The sequence below is a fragment of the Salvelinus fontinalis genome, chromosome 15, assembly GCF_029448725.1.
Source record: "Salvelinus fontinalis isolate EN_2023a chromosome 15, ASM2944872v1, whole genome shotgun sequence".
NCBI classification, from domain to species: Eukaryota; Metazoa; Chordata; class Actinopteri; order Salmoniformes; family Salmonidae; genus Salvelinus; species Salvelinus fontinalis.
This window is the reverse complement of record NC_074679.1, coordinates 46,927,625-46,946,844: the sequence shown is the minus strand read 5'-3', so window position 1 is coordinate 46,946,844 and position 19,220 is coordinate 46,927,625. Positions and strand designations below refer to the sequence as shown.

The 19,220-nt window shown below is 44.1% G+C and overlaps 1 protein-coding gene across 1 annotated transcript in view; it reads left to right on the top strand.

Moving 5' to 3' along the window:
• The window catches only part of LOC129812071 (stAR-related lipid transfer protein 9-like), a 62,950-nt gene that overhangs the window by 38,998 nt on the left and 4,732 nt on the right, over nucleotides 1–19,220 (top strand). Inside the window, exons 23-28 of the mRNA XM_055864012.1 lie at nucleotides 31–7,521; nucleotides 7,638–7,880; nucleotides 8,032–8,215; nucleotides 11,030–11,176; nucleotides 16,435–16,543; nucleotides 18,928–19,094. Of these exons, the coding sequence (XP_055719987.1) occupies nucleotides 31–7,521; nucleotides 7,638–7,880; nucleotides 8,032–8,215; nucleotides 11,030–11,176; nucleotides 16,435–16,543; nucleotides 18,928–19,094 (8,341 nt within the window). The remainder of the gene's footprint in view (nucleotides 1–30; nucleotides 7,522–7,637; nucleotides 7,881–8,031; nucleotides 8,216–11,029; nucleotides 11,177–16,434; nucleotides 16,544–18,927; nucleotides 19,095–19,220) is intronic.

Genomic DNA, 19,220 nt, shown 5'->3' with positions numbered 1-19,220 from the left:
CTTTACCCCCCGTTTTGTTTTCCCCCACAGCCACTTCCTGAAGAGAAACAGACCATCTGAACTGACATTTGGATCCATCAACTCAAGACAGTGGGTGTCTGACGAATGTCTTCCACGCGAAAGGACGAGGAGTCGCTCCAACACATTCTCCTCAGGAACAGGACCCAGTAGTCAGGAGCAGGGCTGGAGGAGCAGAACCAGTTCCTCTGAGAACCTTAAGCTGCCTGTGAAGGACGAGGAGGAGGCCCTAGCTCAGCCACCATGTCGTGAAAGACCTGAGAGGAAACCACTGCTTCCAAAACGTGGGCTTGAATTTACATTCAAGAACAATCAGAACCCATCGCAGTCACAAAATGGTGGGACTTTACAGTCAAGCAGTAATGTCATCGTGAAGGAACCAACCGTTACAGTAAGCAAATCCAGCAGTCAGACTCAGAAAGCTCAATGTAAGGCAGTGAAGAGCCTTCCCCGTGGAGGTAGAAAGGGCTTGGAGACCATCCGGAAGGTCTTATCACACTCAGTCGGCCCTGGAATAAAGACCGCGTTGGCTAGGCTCTTTAGAAAGCCACCATCAGGACTGAGTAGAAGGACCAAGCCCACTGGTAAAACAGCAAGCCGATTTCACTGGAAACAAAACCGAGGTGTAGAGGAAGCCAATATGAGCAGGAAGAAATGCACGATGAAAACAACTGTCTCGTGTGAGGATCTTGATCAGAAGACTCCTTCACATGATTGTAGGCAGAGACAAAGACGGTGGCACAGTGCAGAGACTCTGATAAACCAGACTAGCATCCTAAGGTGGGTGGAAAGACCGCAGGGACTGGCAGGATGGGAGGAGTATGACAGTGAGGAAGAAGAGGAAAGGGAGGGTGACCACTCCTCAGACTGTGACAGCTTGTTCTCCATGGACTCCCTGTCCTCGGCCTATGCCACAGCTTTGGCAGAGCAGCTGAAGCAGGAGGAGGCTATCCAGAGCGAAGCGGAGAGCGAAGACAGTCAGATGTCAAAAGACTCACTAGCTATGGAGAGCAGAGGGAAACATGTTGCATCTAGGCTGGCACAGAGATGGACTGGGGTAGTACCCGGTCACTCTGTGGTGAGGGGTCTCAATCCCTCGATTGAAAAGACTATGAACATGGCCTCAGATATTCAGCAAACTGGAGAGGGAATAGAAGACATTGGGAAACCTAATGAAATGCCAGCAGAAGTTTACTGGAGCCATCATGGCGGTCCTAAAATAGGAGTCAATGAAGCAACCGGCGCGACAAGGGAATCGCGGTACCAGAAGCAGTCAGCGAAAGAACCCAGGTGTAGAGACACTGTATCAAAGTTGAGTGAAGAGCTTGGGCACGTCCACACCTTGTTGACCAGCAGTCCTCGCTCTCTAAGTAGCTGTAGTGTGAGGGAGCCAGAGAGTTTGCTAGCGCTTACAGACGCCTGGTCCTCCACTGATGCAGCAGATAGTCCCAGGATACCCAGGGACTCTGCCGTGTTGAGGAGGAGGACGGTGTTTAGTCATGGTGCATTGGACAGCAGCAGTTGTCCCAGCCCCGTCAGTGCGGATCTATCTGACTGTCTGAGTGGATTTGGATCCACTGAATCCCATAGCTCCGCATCTACTGATGGCACAGAGGGAGAACATGTCACAGTAGAGGAACAAAGACTTGGGGTTTCAGGGGGGACAACTGATACTTTGAATTTCCATAATTCTCAGCTCCTCCAAACGTCAGCACCACATATAATGATACCATTGATTCAGGAGGCAGTATGTTGCGAAGACTATTTTAAAAGGCAGACAGTCAGTACAGAAGGTTTGCTGAAGGTATCTATTGATGATCCAGGCTTTTGCAACAATCAAAATAGAGATGTCTCATCAGAGCTTCCTTCGCATAGATCTGCATTTTCTCCAACCATTGACTATAAGCCTCAATGCATCTCATCAACATTGGAGGCTGCAATGTTCCATGGGCATCAGATGCAGCAGGAAACAATACCTAAACCTGAAGGTGACATGTTGAACGAGACATTGGACATTGAAAGTGCCCCAAAGAATCCTTCTGGAGATAATGACCTATTCAATGTAGATGGAGACATGGAAGAAGTCAGAGAGGAGGAGTTTTGTGAAGCTAGCAATGCCAAAGACACATCAATTAAAAGTGAGTTTAAATTGCTGCAAAATCTTGGAGCCAAAGTCACAGAGCAGAATTGTTTGTCACCAGAGCAGGAGTCTTTCAAAGCATCTTGTAAAAATTACAGAAAGAGGAACAAAGTCCCGCAGGACAGTTTCATTGGCAGCTTGAAAATTCCAAAGAGGAGCAATGGAGGGGATTTTTTTACATTCTCCACTGTCAAGAACAGCCAGGAAGTTATTTGGCCAGATGATAAAAATAACCCTAGTGAATTAAAAGACAAACAAACTTCATTTGCAGTTGATTCATTTAAACTAAATCTGGGCTGCAATGAAGATAACTTCAAACGAGAAACCTCGGCTTTAGTAGCAATGTCAGTGTCTGTGCACATATCCCAAGAAAATGTCTCCCCATGTGACCATAAAACCATTGACACAGATGGCCATAAAGGCATTCCTTTTGGAGAGAATGCAGTTATTATAAAGATAAGAGAAGTAAATCATGGTGAAGAAATAGAAGTTCAAAAGCAGGGTGAAAAGCTGATCTCAGATAGCAAGAGAAGAGACGTAGAAAATGGTAGATGGGGACCTCACCATGGGGACAGTAACTGTAGTTCAATAGACCAGCGAATCTCAGAGGTGGTAAAGGAGCATATGAGGATGTCAGGTATAGATGGGGATGGAGACAACAGTAACAGTGAACTAGAGAGTCAAAGTAGTCAAAGCCTTAAGGACTTGCCAACATGTAATCCTAACAAATGTGATTCCCCAAAGGATCTACAAATAGTTAGTAATCATCAAATAGCCGCCCCACTGACGAGCATTAAGCCTGTCTCTTGTTCGACGTCAGAAAAGTCTCTTATCTGTCCTGAGAAGCTAAAGATGGACAACATGACAGACATGGAAAATCTAAGCCATGAAAAAGTTCTTAGACACTCTACTTCCCTCATATTAATTTCCATGAATCAGTCAAGTTTCATTACCAAAGACAATGATTCAGACGGTACGACAAAGATCCCCACAGAGTCCCAGTTAAGTCAGAGCATTCGAAAGAAAGTGAGAGACGTGCAACTGAAACATGGAATAACTGATGTTGACAAGGGTCTAGATGCTTCTGGCCGTGCTGTCATAACAGCAAATGACCAAGCAAGTGTCAATTCTGGTGCTGCATCTTTCATTGTAAAAAGCCATGAGATCAAATTAAGTCTGGCATTAAACAACCAAGGGCAACCTGAATACATCAACAAACCTGTACTGCTACCAATGGGACATTCTTCAGGGTCTACTTTCACTTCCACCATACCCAAAGAATGCTTCGTTTCTCAAGGGAAAAGGTTGGAAAGAGATGTCCCTTTTCCACATATGGGGAACATAAAGAAACAAACAGGTCCTGAGAAGTATCATCCTCATCTTAATTGTCTTGGTAATGATGATAAACAAACTGTCAACCAGGCTGGTTCACCTCAGCAAACCCTGAAACCTAGTGCTCTACAACCTCTCCAGAACTGCCAAGGAACAATGTCCTTAGTGACTACGCCACCAAATAAGGCCTTTGCACATTTAAGGGACATCATAATGGATTCAGAGGTTCAAGGCAAAAACAAGAACCAATGCAAATTGATCTCCCCAACATGTGCAGGTGGACAACTTGATCTAAAGGATCGTGATCGGCATGCAGCTGTAGATTCACTCTCTAACGAAGGCAGACTTCAACGTACACCGGAAGACATTGACAAGCAATACAGCAGTCAAATACAGTCAAATAATCCACAGTCTGTCGATGCTATAAAAACTGTGACGGTCAGTCTTCACTGTGACAATTTATGTGAATCACAGAAGCTAGAGGAGAAAGAGGTCAGAAAAGAGTTCCAAAAAGACACTCCTTATGCCACAAATCTCAGTAAGGAACTACCACGGTCAAAGTGCTCATCTGAAACTCAGGTAGACACATTTCCTAACACTTGTGTAACTGTCGATATTGATCCTAAAAATAAACTTCCCAGTGTAAAACACAACAAATGCCATATTGAAAAATGGCTGAAGGCTCAGTGCAATGTGAGAAACTTTGCCTCGGACAATACCAAAGATTGCCAAATGGCAAACAATGAAGAGGGGTCAATGACAGAAAAACCACTGACAAAGTCTCCTGTAACCTTGTTTGACGTACCAAGTGAAATGAATAGTAATGGATCTTCTACATCCCAAATAACACAGGGAAGTAGTGATGCTAATATGAAGATATTGGGTGACATTTGCGGAGATATCATGTCCAGAAAGGGAAATAACAAAACATCTAATTTCAGGCAACCCCATCAGTTCAGTGGTAGTAGTGTTGTTCATTGCAAAAAGGGAACGTCCAAGAGGTTCAGAAGGTCCAAAGTCCAGGCACCTCCTAGCTCATCCTCTGACTCCACACTCAAGTCTTCCTCAGACGAAGAACAGAAAATAATTCCCAAGTTGCATCGAAGCAGATCTTCATCAACAAGAATGAAGCCTGAATCTCAAACTAATGGGAAATTAGAGGTCAGTCAATGCAATGGTGCAGCAATTCCTCCAGTGAAAAGACAATCACCACAGTCAACAGACAATCACAATATGGAAGCTTGTACTGTCCAGACCCCGGGTGAATATGACGGTAAAGCTGGAGTTGGCATCAGTTTGGGTAAGAAAGAACACAGCCCCAATGGACAATCAGCACATACTCTTGCAATGGAGAAAAGGGCCATTCGGGAGAAAATCATGTCTTCCAGTATCAAAGAAACTGAGATGTCACACTACACACCAAAGCCTCAGGATTCGCCAATGCATTTTGCCTCCAGCGACCTCAATCCCTTTGTTCACCAATGGCAAGAAGAAGAGCCAAACCAAAGGTGCTACAAGAACCAGGTGTTTGGAAGTGCTGCTGACATATCTTGCAAATCCCCCATGCTGGATTCCACTGACAAACGCATCACTAGATGCTGCAGTGTCGACAACGGTTTAAACGTACAGAACTCTCCTTTCAACTCCCACCTGAGCACTTACGCCAACAACAAGGTACTCTCCAGCACCCTGAGCAGCATGGAAGAAGATTTAAAAGGTCAAACGTCCCCCAAAGCCCATCTGAAAGGATGTGCTAAACAAGCCTCTAGTATTGACGATCACAATCAACCACTGATCCGGACCATGAGTTGTAACTCTTCTTCTTGCAATGATGTATCTGGAGATCCTGGTAACAGCTCTGGCCAGGTAGATGAGATCATGTTGGTCTACTCCTCAGAGCAGGAGTCTCAGTCTAATGGGTTTCAGAGTCCCGAAACACACACCACATGTGACCACAGCACCCAGACAACCATGACTCAAGAAACCACGACTAAGACAACGATCAACCATAGTGATCAACAGAGGAGAAACAACCATCACAGACGGAGCAGCACTCAGGTACCAGTGTTGCAGAAGAATACAGAGGCCAGTAGAAAGACCACCACATGGGCCAGCCTTCAAAACATGTCTGTGCATCTCTCTCAGCTGATACACAACACTTCCGATCTTCTGGGAAATGTTCAGGATATGAGGTCTGGCGATAGCTTCAGACATAGTCCGATAAGAAATGTTAAATCTTCATCTCATCTGTACTCCTCCAAAGATTGGACCAAGAGAGACTGCTCAACGCAAACTGCAGTAGATATTGGGATCCAGACTGAAACTTCAACAACCATTCAAGATGAAATGTTTATCCACCAATCTCCGTCCACGGAGAGGTCCAAAGCTCATGAAGTTAATGTGATAGTCAAAGTGATTGGCTCAGAAGTTCTTAATGTGTCACAAGAGAAAGAGCTCCCCCTTCAACATCAACTCAAGAACAGGCCAGATGATAGGATTCAGAGCATTCCTGACCTGCGACTCAATGGCTCCACTGTTAACCAAAGGTATATCTTGGAACCAGAGAGTGTCCCTGACAAAGTGCCTTCTCTGGAGACTGTTGTCCAACGTCACAGCCATTCAAATCCTGCCGTTCATTGTAGAAGCAATGAGGACTGCAAACCCGAGAGAGTGTCCTTCTCCAAAAGCTTGGGAGTCTCTGAAGTCTGCAATAATTTGTCAGAAATACTCAGACCAGAAAGCCGTAACGTCTTGAGAAGGAGTGACCCGGGAATAGGCTGTATAAAACAAGCGAGCTCCACAGATCGTGCGTGCTCACCCATTCTCACTGTAGGTCCTAGGGCTGGTTCCAACCAGAGCAGTAGAATGTCATTACAGACTCTCAAAGAACAACAGAAGTTTGAGATGCAAAATAGAAGTAAAGAACACATTTCGCACCGAAAAGAGTGCCCATCAACACCTTGTTTAAATTTCAGCGAGCAGAAAACATGCATATCTTTCACAAAGAATGATAAGATATCAGGACATGACTCCCTTCATCTTTCTGGGAAGCCTTGTGATATCTCCACCACAAAATCAGCGGGATCAATATCTCTCGAGAATGTGAGTGCCCTCAGCAATTCAAGCCCAAAAGGGTCTGATGGACACTCAGAAAGTCTTAGTTCATCCATTGATAAATACATCCACAATGAAACCAGAATTGTCAGCCACGAAGAAGAAGGGGAAATGAACACATGGCACAAAACCAGCCAAAGTCCAAGATGTTCTCTTCCTTCTGTTCTAAGCCGTAATGGAGTCACTTTACTGAACCACACCTCTCTCACCTTCAGGCAGACTGATGTGTCCAAACAGGAGGAGAAATCCATCTCTTCTTTTGGAGATCAACTAAGCCACAGGAGACATTCAATAGATTACCACCACTGTAGACCATCAGAGGGCCCAGTAGAGTGCTTCTGTGGTGCTTATGATCATTCCCCTCTCAGTGACAACACCATCCAGGTTCAGGAGGATGACATGGTGTCATTGGCCCCAAGTGAGTGCAACACAGACGTCCTTGTGAACATCAACCCAGTCACCCACACTTCCAACTTCCAACACTCCCCACAGCAGCGAGATGGCCAGTGTCTCCCTGAGGACCTACCGGTGCACAACAAGTTTACCAACTGGTCCGGTATCAGCCAGCATCCATCTGACAGAGGACAGATTAGTAGTTCAATGAAACCAGCCATATATCTACCCGCTGGTCACAAAGCACAGAGGAACCAGACAGAGTGGTCCAGTCTGAGTCCAGAGTCCACGTTCCAGAAGATCAGGAAGACGAGGGAGATAGAGAGGCTGCGTAAGGAGCGAGAGCAGGTCATGTCTACAGTCCAACTGAACATGAACCCTCATCAGCTGACCGTGGAGCTGACTGAAGCAAAGCTACACTACGGTCTGGGAGAGACAGACATGCTGTTGAAGATCCTAACATCTGGAGGAACCAAGGAGGAGGAACCATCCGCTGTCCCTACTAAACAGCAGCTCTATGACCGGTAAGGCTAGAAATGGCCCTATGTATGTGATTGTCTTGATATTATGTTGTAATTAGATAACTATAAAAAATAAAATAAAAAATAAAATAAAAATCTCTATGTTCCTCTTGTTTCAGGCACCGGAGCAGCATCGAGGGTTTGAGGCAGGAGAGGGACACTCGGCTTCAGCACTGTCGTCGGGCTCGCAGCCTCAGCCCCAGCAAACATAACTACCCCCATTCCCCTCCTCAATCCCGATCCCCTTCTCACCTCCGACCCCCTCCTCAAAAAGCCATATCCTCCTCCAGGGTTTCAACCTTGCCTAGCCAACGCAGAGAGTACCTCCAACAGCTCCGCCAAGAAGAAATGGAAGGCAGTAGGTAAGACAGGATCCAGACCAAATTTATATTTGTTTTGTGCTAAATTGCTCAGCAGTTTTCAATGTCCGATTATTTATTCTCTGTTGTAAAAAGGGTTATAGCTGTGGATTCATTTATCAATTGATTGATTTGCAAATCTGTCTTTCCCCAGGATCCCAGATCCACCCAGAGGAGAGGGTCGTTATCCCTCTGAGATAGAGCAGCTGCTGCGTGACTACGGCCGTGCCCGTGAGGAGGCCAGGACAGAAATAGCGCATGCAAGGGAACGGCTCCGCGAGAGGACAGAGCAGGAGAAGAGACGTCTCCAGCAACAGGCTCTGTCTCAGGTGGTCAAGGTTAGTCACAGCAAGAAGTCCTAGTTTCACACTCCATAGATAGTCGAAAGCCTCAAGATGTATTCAGCATATTTTTTTCCATTAATTCTGTAATAAAACCTTTCAGTCACCTCCCTCCGAATCCATCCCTGTCAAAATAGAGGTTAAATAACCCTGGTCAGGGATTAATATTGCACCATTCCTGTTAGTAGAGACCTTGAGGAGTAGGAATATGAAAATAATAGTGAAAATGCAGTAAAAAAGGACGGTGGCCTATAAGAATAAGGTACTTTTTTTGAAAATACTTTTTTTGGTTAAAGATACGATTGAATTGCTGACAACACATTATATTAGGCAACATACATTGGTTAATCCATATTTCATGGGGTCAATTAATCAATATTCCGACTTAAGGCCGCCTATAAAATAATGCCTATAATAGTAATAAAAAACTGCACTTTGTCATATAATATCTCAACATGTAGTCTGAAGATGGTGGAAGAACCTGGATGATTTGAAATGTAAGAAAAACTATTTTGAGGAACATTGCACTATACACTACCTGAAAACACATGAATTGATATAAAAAAAATGTAAGGTATTTTTTTATTTTGTTTTATTTTTTTAACTGCATTGTCAGTTGGGGCTTGTAAGTCAGCATTTCACTGTAAGGTCTACACCTGTTGTATTCGGCGCATGTGACCAATAGCATTTTATTTTATTTTAATATTAATGTTTGGACATACAAAATGACCATAATTTGTAAACATTTGACATCAGTCCTTATTTAACAATGCTTATCTACCTAAAAAGCCATTGAAGCAGACCTAAAGTGTATATTTTTTTAGATTGTTGAAATTGGTGAAAATGCTATGCAAATGTTCTGACCTTCTTTTGACATATCAACCGCCTGGTAGAGAGCTCTGTTATTTCCAAAATAAACATCAAGTTGGGGAAAAAAAATTATTGGAAGTTTTTATTTGAGTTACGAGAATGGCTTACCAAGAAAAACTTTCAAAAGTTCTAATTAGAGGTAAAAAGCTCTCTACAAAAAAGGCAGAGATTGATTTCTTATTGCTCATGTTCAAATTTCAGCAACAGGAGGTGATATCGTATATAAACTAAAACAAATAAATTTTTCTGCCAGTACTCCTTAGACAATGCGAATCCAAAGGGGCTAAACTATAATTTTTCACTTTCCTCGTTTCTATAATGGTGTTGCCTTGATTTTTTGGGGGTCTCTGCATCTCCTGATTCACAGACATCCAAATATCACCCATGTATATTTTGACATGGCCTATTGATTAACGAGACACACTATTTATATTTTTTATTTTGTGCTATAATTTGCCAATTACCTTGAAACATTATCATTAGAATTGTTTTATCTCAATGAGCCACTAGGCTATAAATAAAAGCTAAGTGCAATAAAAAAAATGAAAGAAGCGAACTCTTATTTGAGTTGTTAGTAATAGGAATTTAAGGTGAAATAATTGTTTCAATGTTTTTCAATGAGAGACAGTTAAAGGGATACATACAATTGATTAGAAGGTTTTTTCATGAAAAGAACTCCCCTTATATTGAAAGACTTACACTACATGACCAAAATTATGTGGACACCTCATCGAACATTTCATTCCTAAATCATGGGCATTAATATGGAGTTGGTCCCTCCTTTGCTGCTATAACAGCCTCTACTCTTCTAGGAAGGCTTTCCACTAGATGCTGGAACATTGCTGCGGGGACTTGCTTCCATTCAGCCACAACAAGATTAGTGAGTTCGGGCACTGATGTTGGGCGATTAGGTCTCGCTTGCAGTCGGCATTCCAATTCATCCCAAAGGTGTTCGATGGGGTTGCGGTCAGGGCTCTGTGCAGCCCAGACAATTCTTTCACACCGATATCGACAAACCATTTCTGTATGGACCTTGTTTTGTGCACAGGGGCATTGTAATGCTGAAACAGGAAAGGGCCTTCCCCAAACTGTTGCCACAAAGTTTGAAGCACAGAATCATCTAGAATGTAATTTTATGCTGTAGAGTTAAGATTTCATGAACCATGAAAAACAGCCCCAGACCATTATTCTCACTCCATCAAACTTTACAGTGGGCACTATGCATTCGGGCAGGTAGCGTTCTCTTGGCATCCGCCAAACTCCTGCCATCCGCCAAATTGTGAAGTGTGAATTATCCCTCCAGAGAATGCGTTTCCACTGCTCCAGAGTCCAATGGCGACAAGCTTTACACCACTCCAGCCAACGCTTGGCATTGCGCATGGTGATTTTAGGCTTGTGTGCGGCTGCTCAGCCATAGAAACCCATTTCATGAAGCACCCGACAAACAGTTATTGTGCTGACGTTACTTCCAGAGGCAGGTTGGAACTTGGTAGTGAATGTTGCAACCGAGGACAAACTATTTTTACGCGCTTCTCATTCTGTACGCTTGTGTGGCCTACCACTTCACGGCTGAGCCCCTGTTGCTCCTAGACATTTCCACTTCACAATAACAGCATTTACAGTTGACCAGGGCAGCTCTGGCAGGGCAGACATTTGACCAACTGACCTTTTGGAAAGGTGGCATCCTATGACGGTGCCATGTTGAAAGTTACTGAGCTCTTCAATAAGACCATTATACTGCCAGTGTTTGTCTATGGAGATTGCATGGCTGTGCGCTCGATTTTATGCAACGGCTGTGGCTGAAATAGCCGAATTCACTCATTTGAAGGGGTGTCCACATACGTTTGTATATATAGTGTATGCTTTCCCCTGATCTGTGCTGTTTTCCTAAAACATCTGTCTTTCTTCTTCTCTGTCTACTGATTATTCATTCACATTTAGGATGACTTGCGGTATCGGACCAGAGTCAGCAACAGTACACTATGCACAGGGTCGAGTCTGAGCCTATCATCTGGACCAACCTCCGGCTACAACAGTGGCAACACAGCTCAGCTGGGGGATGGCAGGAGACCCTCACTGACACAGGAGGTACTGTACTCGTTTTTGAAGACATTTTTTGTTGCTTTTTTACGCCCAGGCACTGCACTTGGAAACGAGCCGGCTGGTTAAAACGGGCACACTTACAGTTATGTTGATGAATGTGCGCTGTCCCTGAAAAACGAAATGTTACGAAGTAAACCCTAATGGTAGAACTACTGTAAACCAAACTTAAAGTAACTGTCCAGTGAAAATCTCACTTTTTAAAAGTTCATATTCTGTTAACTCAGACGCAAATATTGTTGTTGACACATCCTAGACTTATGGCCAAAGTATAAATTGGAGAATATATACACTGCTCAAAAAAATAAAGGGAACACAAAAATAACACATCCTAGATCGAATGAATGAACTATTCTATTCATAACTATTCTTATTAAATACTTTTTTCTTTACATAGTTGAATGTGCTGACAACAAAATCACACAAAAATTACCAATGGAAATCAAATTTATCAACCCATGGAGGTCTGGATTTGGAGTCACACTCTAAATTAAAGTGGAAAACCACACTACAGGCTGATCCAACTTTGATGTAATGTCCTTAAAACAAGTCAAAATGAGGCTCAGTAGTGTGTGTGGCCTCCACGTGCCTGTATGCTCCTGATGAGGTGGCGGATGGTCTCCTGAGGGATCTCCTCCCAGATCTGGACTAAAGCATCCGCCAACTCCTGGACAGTCTGTGGTGCAACGTGGCGTTGGTGGATGGAGCGAGACATGATGTCCCAGATCTGCTCAATTGGATTCAGGTCTGGGGAACGGGCGGGCCAGTCCATAGCATCAATGCCTTCCTCTTGCAGGAACTGCTGACACACTCCAGCCACATGAGGTCTAGCATTGTCTTGCATTAGGAGGAACCCAGGGCCAACCGCACCAGCATATGGTCTCACAAGGGGTCTGAGGATCTCATCTCGGTACCTAATGGCAGTCAGGCTACCTCTGGCGAGCCCATGGATGGCTGTGCGGCCCCCCAAAGAAATGCCACCCCACACCATGACTGACCCACCGCCAAACCGGTCATGCTGGAGGATGTTGCAGGCAGCAGAACGTTCTCCACGGCGTCTCCAGACTGTCACGTCTGTCACATGTGCTCAGTGTGAACCTGCTTTCATCTGTGAAGAGCACAGGGCGCCAGTGGCGAATTTGCCAATCTTGGTGTTCTCTGGCAAATGCCAAACGTCCTGCACGGTGTTGGGCTGTAAGCACAACCCCCACCTGTGGACGTCGGGCCCTCATACCACCCTCATGGAGTCTGTTTCTGACCGTTTGAGCAGACACATGCACATTTGTGGCCTGCTGGAGGTCATTTTGCAGGGCTCTGGCAGTGCACCTCCTTGCACAAAGGTGGAGGTAGCGATCCTGCTGGGTTGTTGCCCTCCTACGGCCTCTTCCACGTCTCCTGATGTACTGGCCTGTCTCCTGGTAGTGCCTCCATGCTCTGGACACTACGCTGACAGACACAGCAAACCTTCTTGCCACAGCCCGCATTGATGTGCCATCCTGGATGAGCTGCACTACCTGAGCCACTTGTGTGGGTTGTAGACTCCGTCTCATGCTACCACTAGAGTGAAAGCACCGCCAGCATTCAAAAGTGACCAAAACATTAGCCAGGAAGCATAGGAACTGAGAAGTGGTCTGTGGTCACCACCTGCAGAACCACTCCTTTATTGGGGGTGTCTTGCTAATTGCCTATAATTTCCACCTGTTGTCTATTCCATTTGCACAACAGCATGTGAAATGTATTGTCAATCAGTGTTGCTTCCTAAGTGGACAGTTTGATTTCACAGAAGTGTGATTGACTTGGAGTTACATTGTGTTGCTTAAGTGTTCCCTTTATTTTTTTGAGCAGTGTATATTTTTTAAACCACCTCAAACTTGTATCTGAAACAGACTGTTTAAAAAATGCTTGCTATTTTCTCATAGAGGATGATGTCATCCTCCTGAGGAGGATTAGCTGGCTAATCAGTGGACTACTCGCATGAATATTTTTAATGACCGGTATTCACCCACATCATTCTTTTGTTGAAGTACGCTGACACCATTCCAACACAGTAAAGCTGTATTGTAACATACAGTACCAGTCAAACGTTTGGACACAACCTACTCATGCCAGGGGTTTTATTAATTTTGACTCTTTTCTACATTGTAGAATAATAGTGAAGACATCAAAACTATGAAATAACACATATGGAATCATGTAGTAACCAAAAAAGTGTTAAACACATCAAAATATATTTTCTATTTTGAGATTCTTCAAAGTAGCCACCCTTTGCCCTGATGACAGCTTTGCACACTCTTGGCATTCTCTCAACCAGCTTAATGAGCTAGTCACCTGGAATGCTTGAAGGAGTTGCCACATATGCTGAGCACTTGTTGGCTGCTTTTCCTTCACTCTGCGGTCCAACTCATCTCAAACCTATTTCTACAATGTAGAAAATAGTAAAAATAAAGAAAAACCCTGGAATGAGTAGGTGTGTAATCATAATTATTTCACTCATACAAAGAGCTTTTAAACCTTTCCCAACAATGTTATGAATTCCACAGAAGACAATAACAACAGATCAGCCAGGTCTGAGTTCATGTAAAATATAATACAGCTATTAGATCTAGCCTAGGCTACTTATTCATGTTCTTCAACATAAACTAGTCACAAGCTGCTACTACTACAATTGGGATCATTTGCTTAAATCTTTTGACCTGAGAACTACAACAAAAACAGTAACTAAATGGAATGGATGTCCTGTTCAGATTAAAATCATTGTGGGAAGTTAGTTGAATCAAGAGGCATTCGGCCATGGCATTGTAAATCTTATTTTTTGGTTAGCTACAGTAGCTAGCTAACGTTAGCAGAATTAGCTAGCTACTTCTATTTTTTGTGATCAACTTTTTATTTAGTTTGTCATTTTTTTCAGACGGGAGGTACAGGAATAACATTCAAAATAATATTAATTCAGATATGTTCATACATTCAGTTATAATATTTGCCTTTCATATTTCATACTTTACGGTACCGGTTGGTTGCCACTTGAAAAACAACACCAGCATCCTCCCTCCCCACCTGGAATGTAACGGGCTTCCACTTTCTCTTCATCCGAAGAGGAGTAGCAAGGATTATACCAAAATGCAGCGTTGGAGTTATACATACACTGCTCAAAAAAATAAAGGGAACACTTAAATAACACAATGTAACTCCAAGTCAATCACACTTCTGTGAAATCAAACTGTCCACTTAGGAAGCAACACTGATTGACAATAAATTTCACATGCTGTTGTGCAAATGGAATAGACAAAAGGTGGAAATTATAGGCAATTAGCAAAACACCCCCCAAAACAGGAGTGATTCTACAGGTGGTGACCACAGACCACTTCTCAGTTCCTATGCTTCCTGGCTGATGTTTTGGTCACTTTTGAATGCTGGCGGTGCTCTCACTCTAGTGGTAGCATGAGATGGAGTCTACAACCCACACAAGTGGCTCAGGTAGTGCAGTTCATCCAGGATGGCACATCAATGCGAACTGTGGCAAAAAGGTTTGCTGTGTCTGTCAGCGTAGTGTCCAGAGCATGCAGGCGCTACCAGGAGACAGGCCAGTACATCAGGAGACGTGGAGGAGGCCGTAGGAGGGCAACAACCCAGCAGCAGGACCGCTACCTCCGCCTTAGTGCAAGGAGGTGCACTGCCCGAGCCCTGCAAAATGACCTCCAGCAGGCCACAAATGTGCATGTGTCAGCATATGGTCTCACAAGGGTGTCTGAGGATCTCATCTCGGTACCTAATGGCAGTCAGGCTACCTCTGGCGAGCACATGGAGGGCTGTGCGTCCCCACAAAGAAATGCCACCCCACACCATGACTGACCCATCACCAAACCGGTCATGCTGGAGGATGTTGCAGGCAGCAGAACGTTCTCCACGGCGTCTCCAGACTCTGTTACGTCTGTCACATGTGCTCATGTGCTCAGTGTGAACCTGCTTTCATCTGTGAAGAGCACAGGGCGCCAGTAGCGAATTTGCCAATATTGGTGTTCTCTGGCAAATGCCAAACGTCCTGCACGGTGTTGGGCTGTAAGCACAACCCCCAACTGTGGACGTCGGGCCCTCATACCACCCTCATGGAGTCTGTTTCTAACCGTTTGAGCAGACACATGCACATTTGTGGCCTGCTGGAGGTCATTTTGCAGGGCGCTGGCAGTGCACCTCCTTGCACAAAGGCGGAGGTAGCGGTCCTGCTGCTGGGTTGTTGCCCTCCTACGGCCTCCTCCACGTCTCCTGATGTACTGGCCTGTCTCCTGGTAGCGCCTGCATGCTCTGGACCCTACGCTGACAGACACAGCAAACCTTTTTGCCACAGTTCGCATTGATGTGCCATCCTGGATGAACTGCACTACCTGAGCCACTTGTGTGGGTTGTAGACTCCGTCTCATGCTACCACTAGAGTGAGAGCACCGCCAGCATTCAAAAGTGACCAAAACATCAGCCAGGAAGCATAGGAACTGAGAAGTGGTGTGTGGTCACCACCTGCAGAATCACTCCTGTTTTGGGGGGTGTCTTGCTAATTGCCTATAATTTCCACCTTTTGTCTATTCCATTTGCACAACAGCATGTGAAATTTATTGTCAATCAGTGTTGCTTCCTAAGTGGACAGTTTGATTTCACAGAAGTGTGATTGACTTGGAGTTACATTGTGTTATTTAAGTGTTCCCTTTATTTTTTTGAGCAGTGTATTATTTATTACAAGGAACCAGACGAAGACGGAAAACTCTTGAACAATTACCAAAACAACAAACGAAGTAGACAGACCTGGACTACGAACTTACACATAACAAAGAACGAACGAACAAGTACTGACTACAAACAAAACGAACTCACGATACAGTCCCGTATGGTGCAACAAACACTGACACAGGAAACAACCACCCACAAACAAACAGTGTGAAAACACCTACCTTAATATGGCTCTCAATCAGAGGAAATGAAAACCACCTGCCTCTAATTGAGAGCCATATCAGGTCACCCTTTAACCAACATAGAAACACATAACATAGACTACCCACCCAAACTCACGCCCTGACCGTCAAACACATACAAAACAACAGAAAACAGGTCAGGAACGTGACATGGAAACCATGTTTCCCACCTCTTCCCACCCGCTAACTTTGACAGTCCTAATAGTTTGTTTTTGTCCGTATTTAAATAAACAAAAAATAAATGAAAGAGCCTAATGAATTCTCTGTGTTGTTTTTGTCTTGTCCAAGGTCACTGGAGTCCCGGATAATGGTATAAATGGGCTGAAGGTCAGGTCTCGCCCTCCCATCTGTGGTTCTCAGAGTGTGAAGACCCAGCGTGCCTGGCTCTCTGCCCAAGGTAAGGATGGAGTGACTCAGTACCACCAGCCGCTTTCTTCATGCACAAGGCAGAGACCACATCTCCACTTCTGATGGTCTAAAGCCTGTTTGGCAGCCTGGCATCAATTCCTTTATCAAATCAAATCACATTTTATTGGTCACATGCGCCAAATAGAACAGGTGTAGACCTTACAGTGAAATGCTTACTTACAAGCCCTTAACCAAAACTGCAGTTTTAAGAAAAATAAGTGTTAAGTTAAAAATACAAGTAAACAGAGCTTCAACTGTTTTTCTTGTTTTGGGGCATCTACGTTTGCCTCTTCCGCCAGGAGTCCCCCTGAGCCACAGTCTACTTCCTAATTTTCAACAAAACAATTGTAATATTTTGATTACTCATATTAACCATTAGCAGTTTCCTCTGAAAAAAATATTTTTTTCAGTGGGGAGAAAAGGTAGCTGAATCTCAGCTATGGTGACTTTTTAAAAGGACGTTCTACTCCAAAATGAATGAAAATAGAATGATGCTGACACCATCTAAAATAAAATGTCCACCTCCAGAAATGAGCCCAATAACATATTGGTAAAACATTGGAACATGCATGTAGCCTATGCATGGTTCATATGATCAGGTATGCTATTAGCAATAAGCATTATCACCTGTAGCACAACTGATGCAGCATTATGGCTATAAACAAATAGGGTTGCCTATCTGCATTTACCCTATAAGGCTAATCATTAGCTAGATCTAAATGTGATATTTTAACTATACTGAACAAAAAATAGAAGCGCAACATGTAAAGTGTTGGTCCCATGTTTCATGAGCTGAAATAAAAGATCCCAGAAATTTCTCTCACATTTTGTACACAAATTTGTTTGCATCCTTGTTAGTGAGCACTCCTTTGCCAAGATAATCCATCTATATCAAGAATATGGTTAAACAGCACGATCATTACACAGGTGCACCTTGAGCCGGGGACAATAAAAAGCCACTCAAAAATGTGCAGTTTTGTCACAGAACACAATGCCACAGATGTCTTAAGTTTGAGGGAGCTTGCAATTGGCATGATGACTGCAGGAATGTCCACCAGAGCTGTTGCCAGATAACTTAATGTTAATTTCTCTACCAACGTTGTTTTAGAGAATTTGGCAGTGCATCCAACCAGCCACGTGTATGGCGTTGTGTGGGTGAGCGATTTACTGATGTCAACTTTGTGAACAGAGTGCCCCATGCTCACGGTGGGGTTATGGTATGGGAAGGCATAAGCTACGGACAACAAACATATTTGCATTTTATCTATGGCAATTTGAATGCACATAGATACCATGACGAGATCCTGAAGCCCACTGTCGTGCCATTCATCCGCCGCCATCAACTCATGTTTCAGCATGATAATGCACGGCCCCATGTCGCAAGGATCTGTAAACAATTGCTGGAAGCTGAAAATGTCCCAGTTCTTCCATGATCTGCATACTCACCAGACATGTCACCCATTGAGCATGTTTGGGATGCTCTGGATCGACGTGGTACGACAGCGTGTTTCAGTTCCTGCCTATATCCAGCAACTTCGCACAGCCATTGAAGAGGAGTAAAACATTCCAGGGCCACAATCAACAGCCTGATCAACTCTATGCGAAGAAGATGTGTCGCTCTGCATGAGGCAAATGGTGGTCTCACCAGATACTGACTGGTTTTCTGATCCACACCCCTAACATTTTTTTTAAGGTATCTGTGACCAACAGATGCATATTTATATGCCCAGGCATGTGACTTCTATAGATTGGGGTCTAATTAATTTATTTCAATTGACTGATTTCCTTTATATGAATTGTAACTCAGTAAAATTGTTGAAATTGTTGCATGTTGCATTTATATATTTTTTCAGTATAGTTAAGCATCCTGTTGAATAAACACTTGCATAAACACAGTGAATATAATGTAGGCTTACCTGTTAGGGTAACTTTGGGTGACCTGCCCACCCACCTGTACTTTTCACAGAAACCACTTCATGTCGCATTTTTTTCCCCCCCAACACTTTCCCTGGTTGCCACTAGTCTCGCTCAACAAAAAATGTCATCTGTCTCATCACTATTTTTTATGTCACTACAATTTTTTTTTTTTGTTGTTGGTAGGTTGGTGTTTCACACCATTAAAACCGTTAAAGCTGTTTTCACCCGCGATTGCAAGAGTTGTTGTCCATTGACTGCTTGTCAGAATATGTATTTCCCTCCCTATGGCACTCGTAACTTGAATGCACCTCGAGATGAATGTTTCTCTCGAAAAGAACACAGTTCTAGCATCTTCAAAGTGTGCCTCGCCAGAAATATTCTGTGGCAGCGCCACAGCTGAAATGACTGCAGCGGAAACACTGCCATCCGTGTCTTTTTCTCCTGTGTCTTCTGTAGATGTACGGCTGGAGCCCGGTGTGTCAGGGTCTGACCCTCTGATGTCATCCTCACCGTCATCTCCCACAAGCCTACGCCCGCGCACAGCCTCCTTTGGCTCTGCCTCCTCTATGTCTACAGCCTATCAGGACCTCACATCCTGTCTGCTTGGCCGAGCTATGGCTGAGGTAGAATATGACGCTTCTCCATTAAAAGTAGAACCTGCTCATCCTATTTCTGTGGCTTCTCCTCCTCGCCATCCACCAGTTACACAACCTTCCGCCATTGTTGTGGATGTACTGCATGCTCTGATT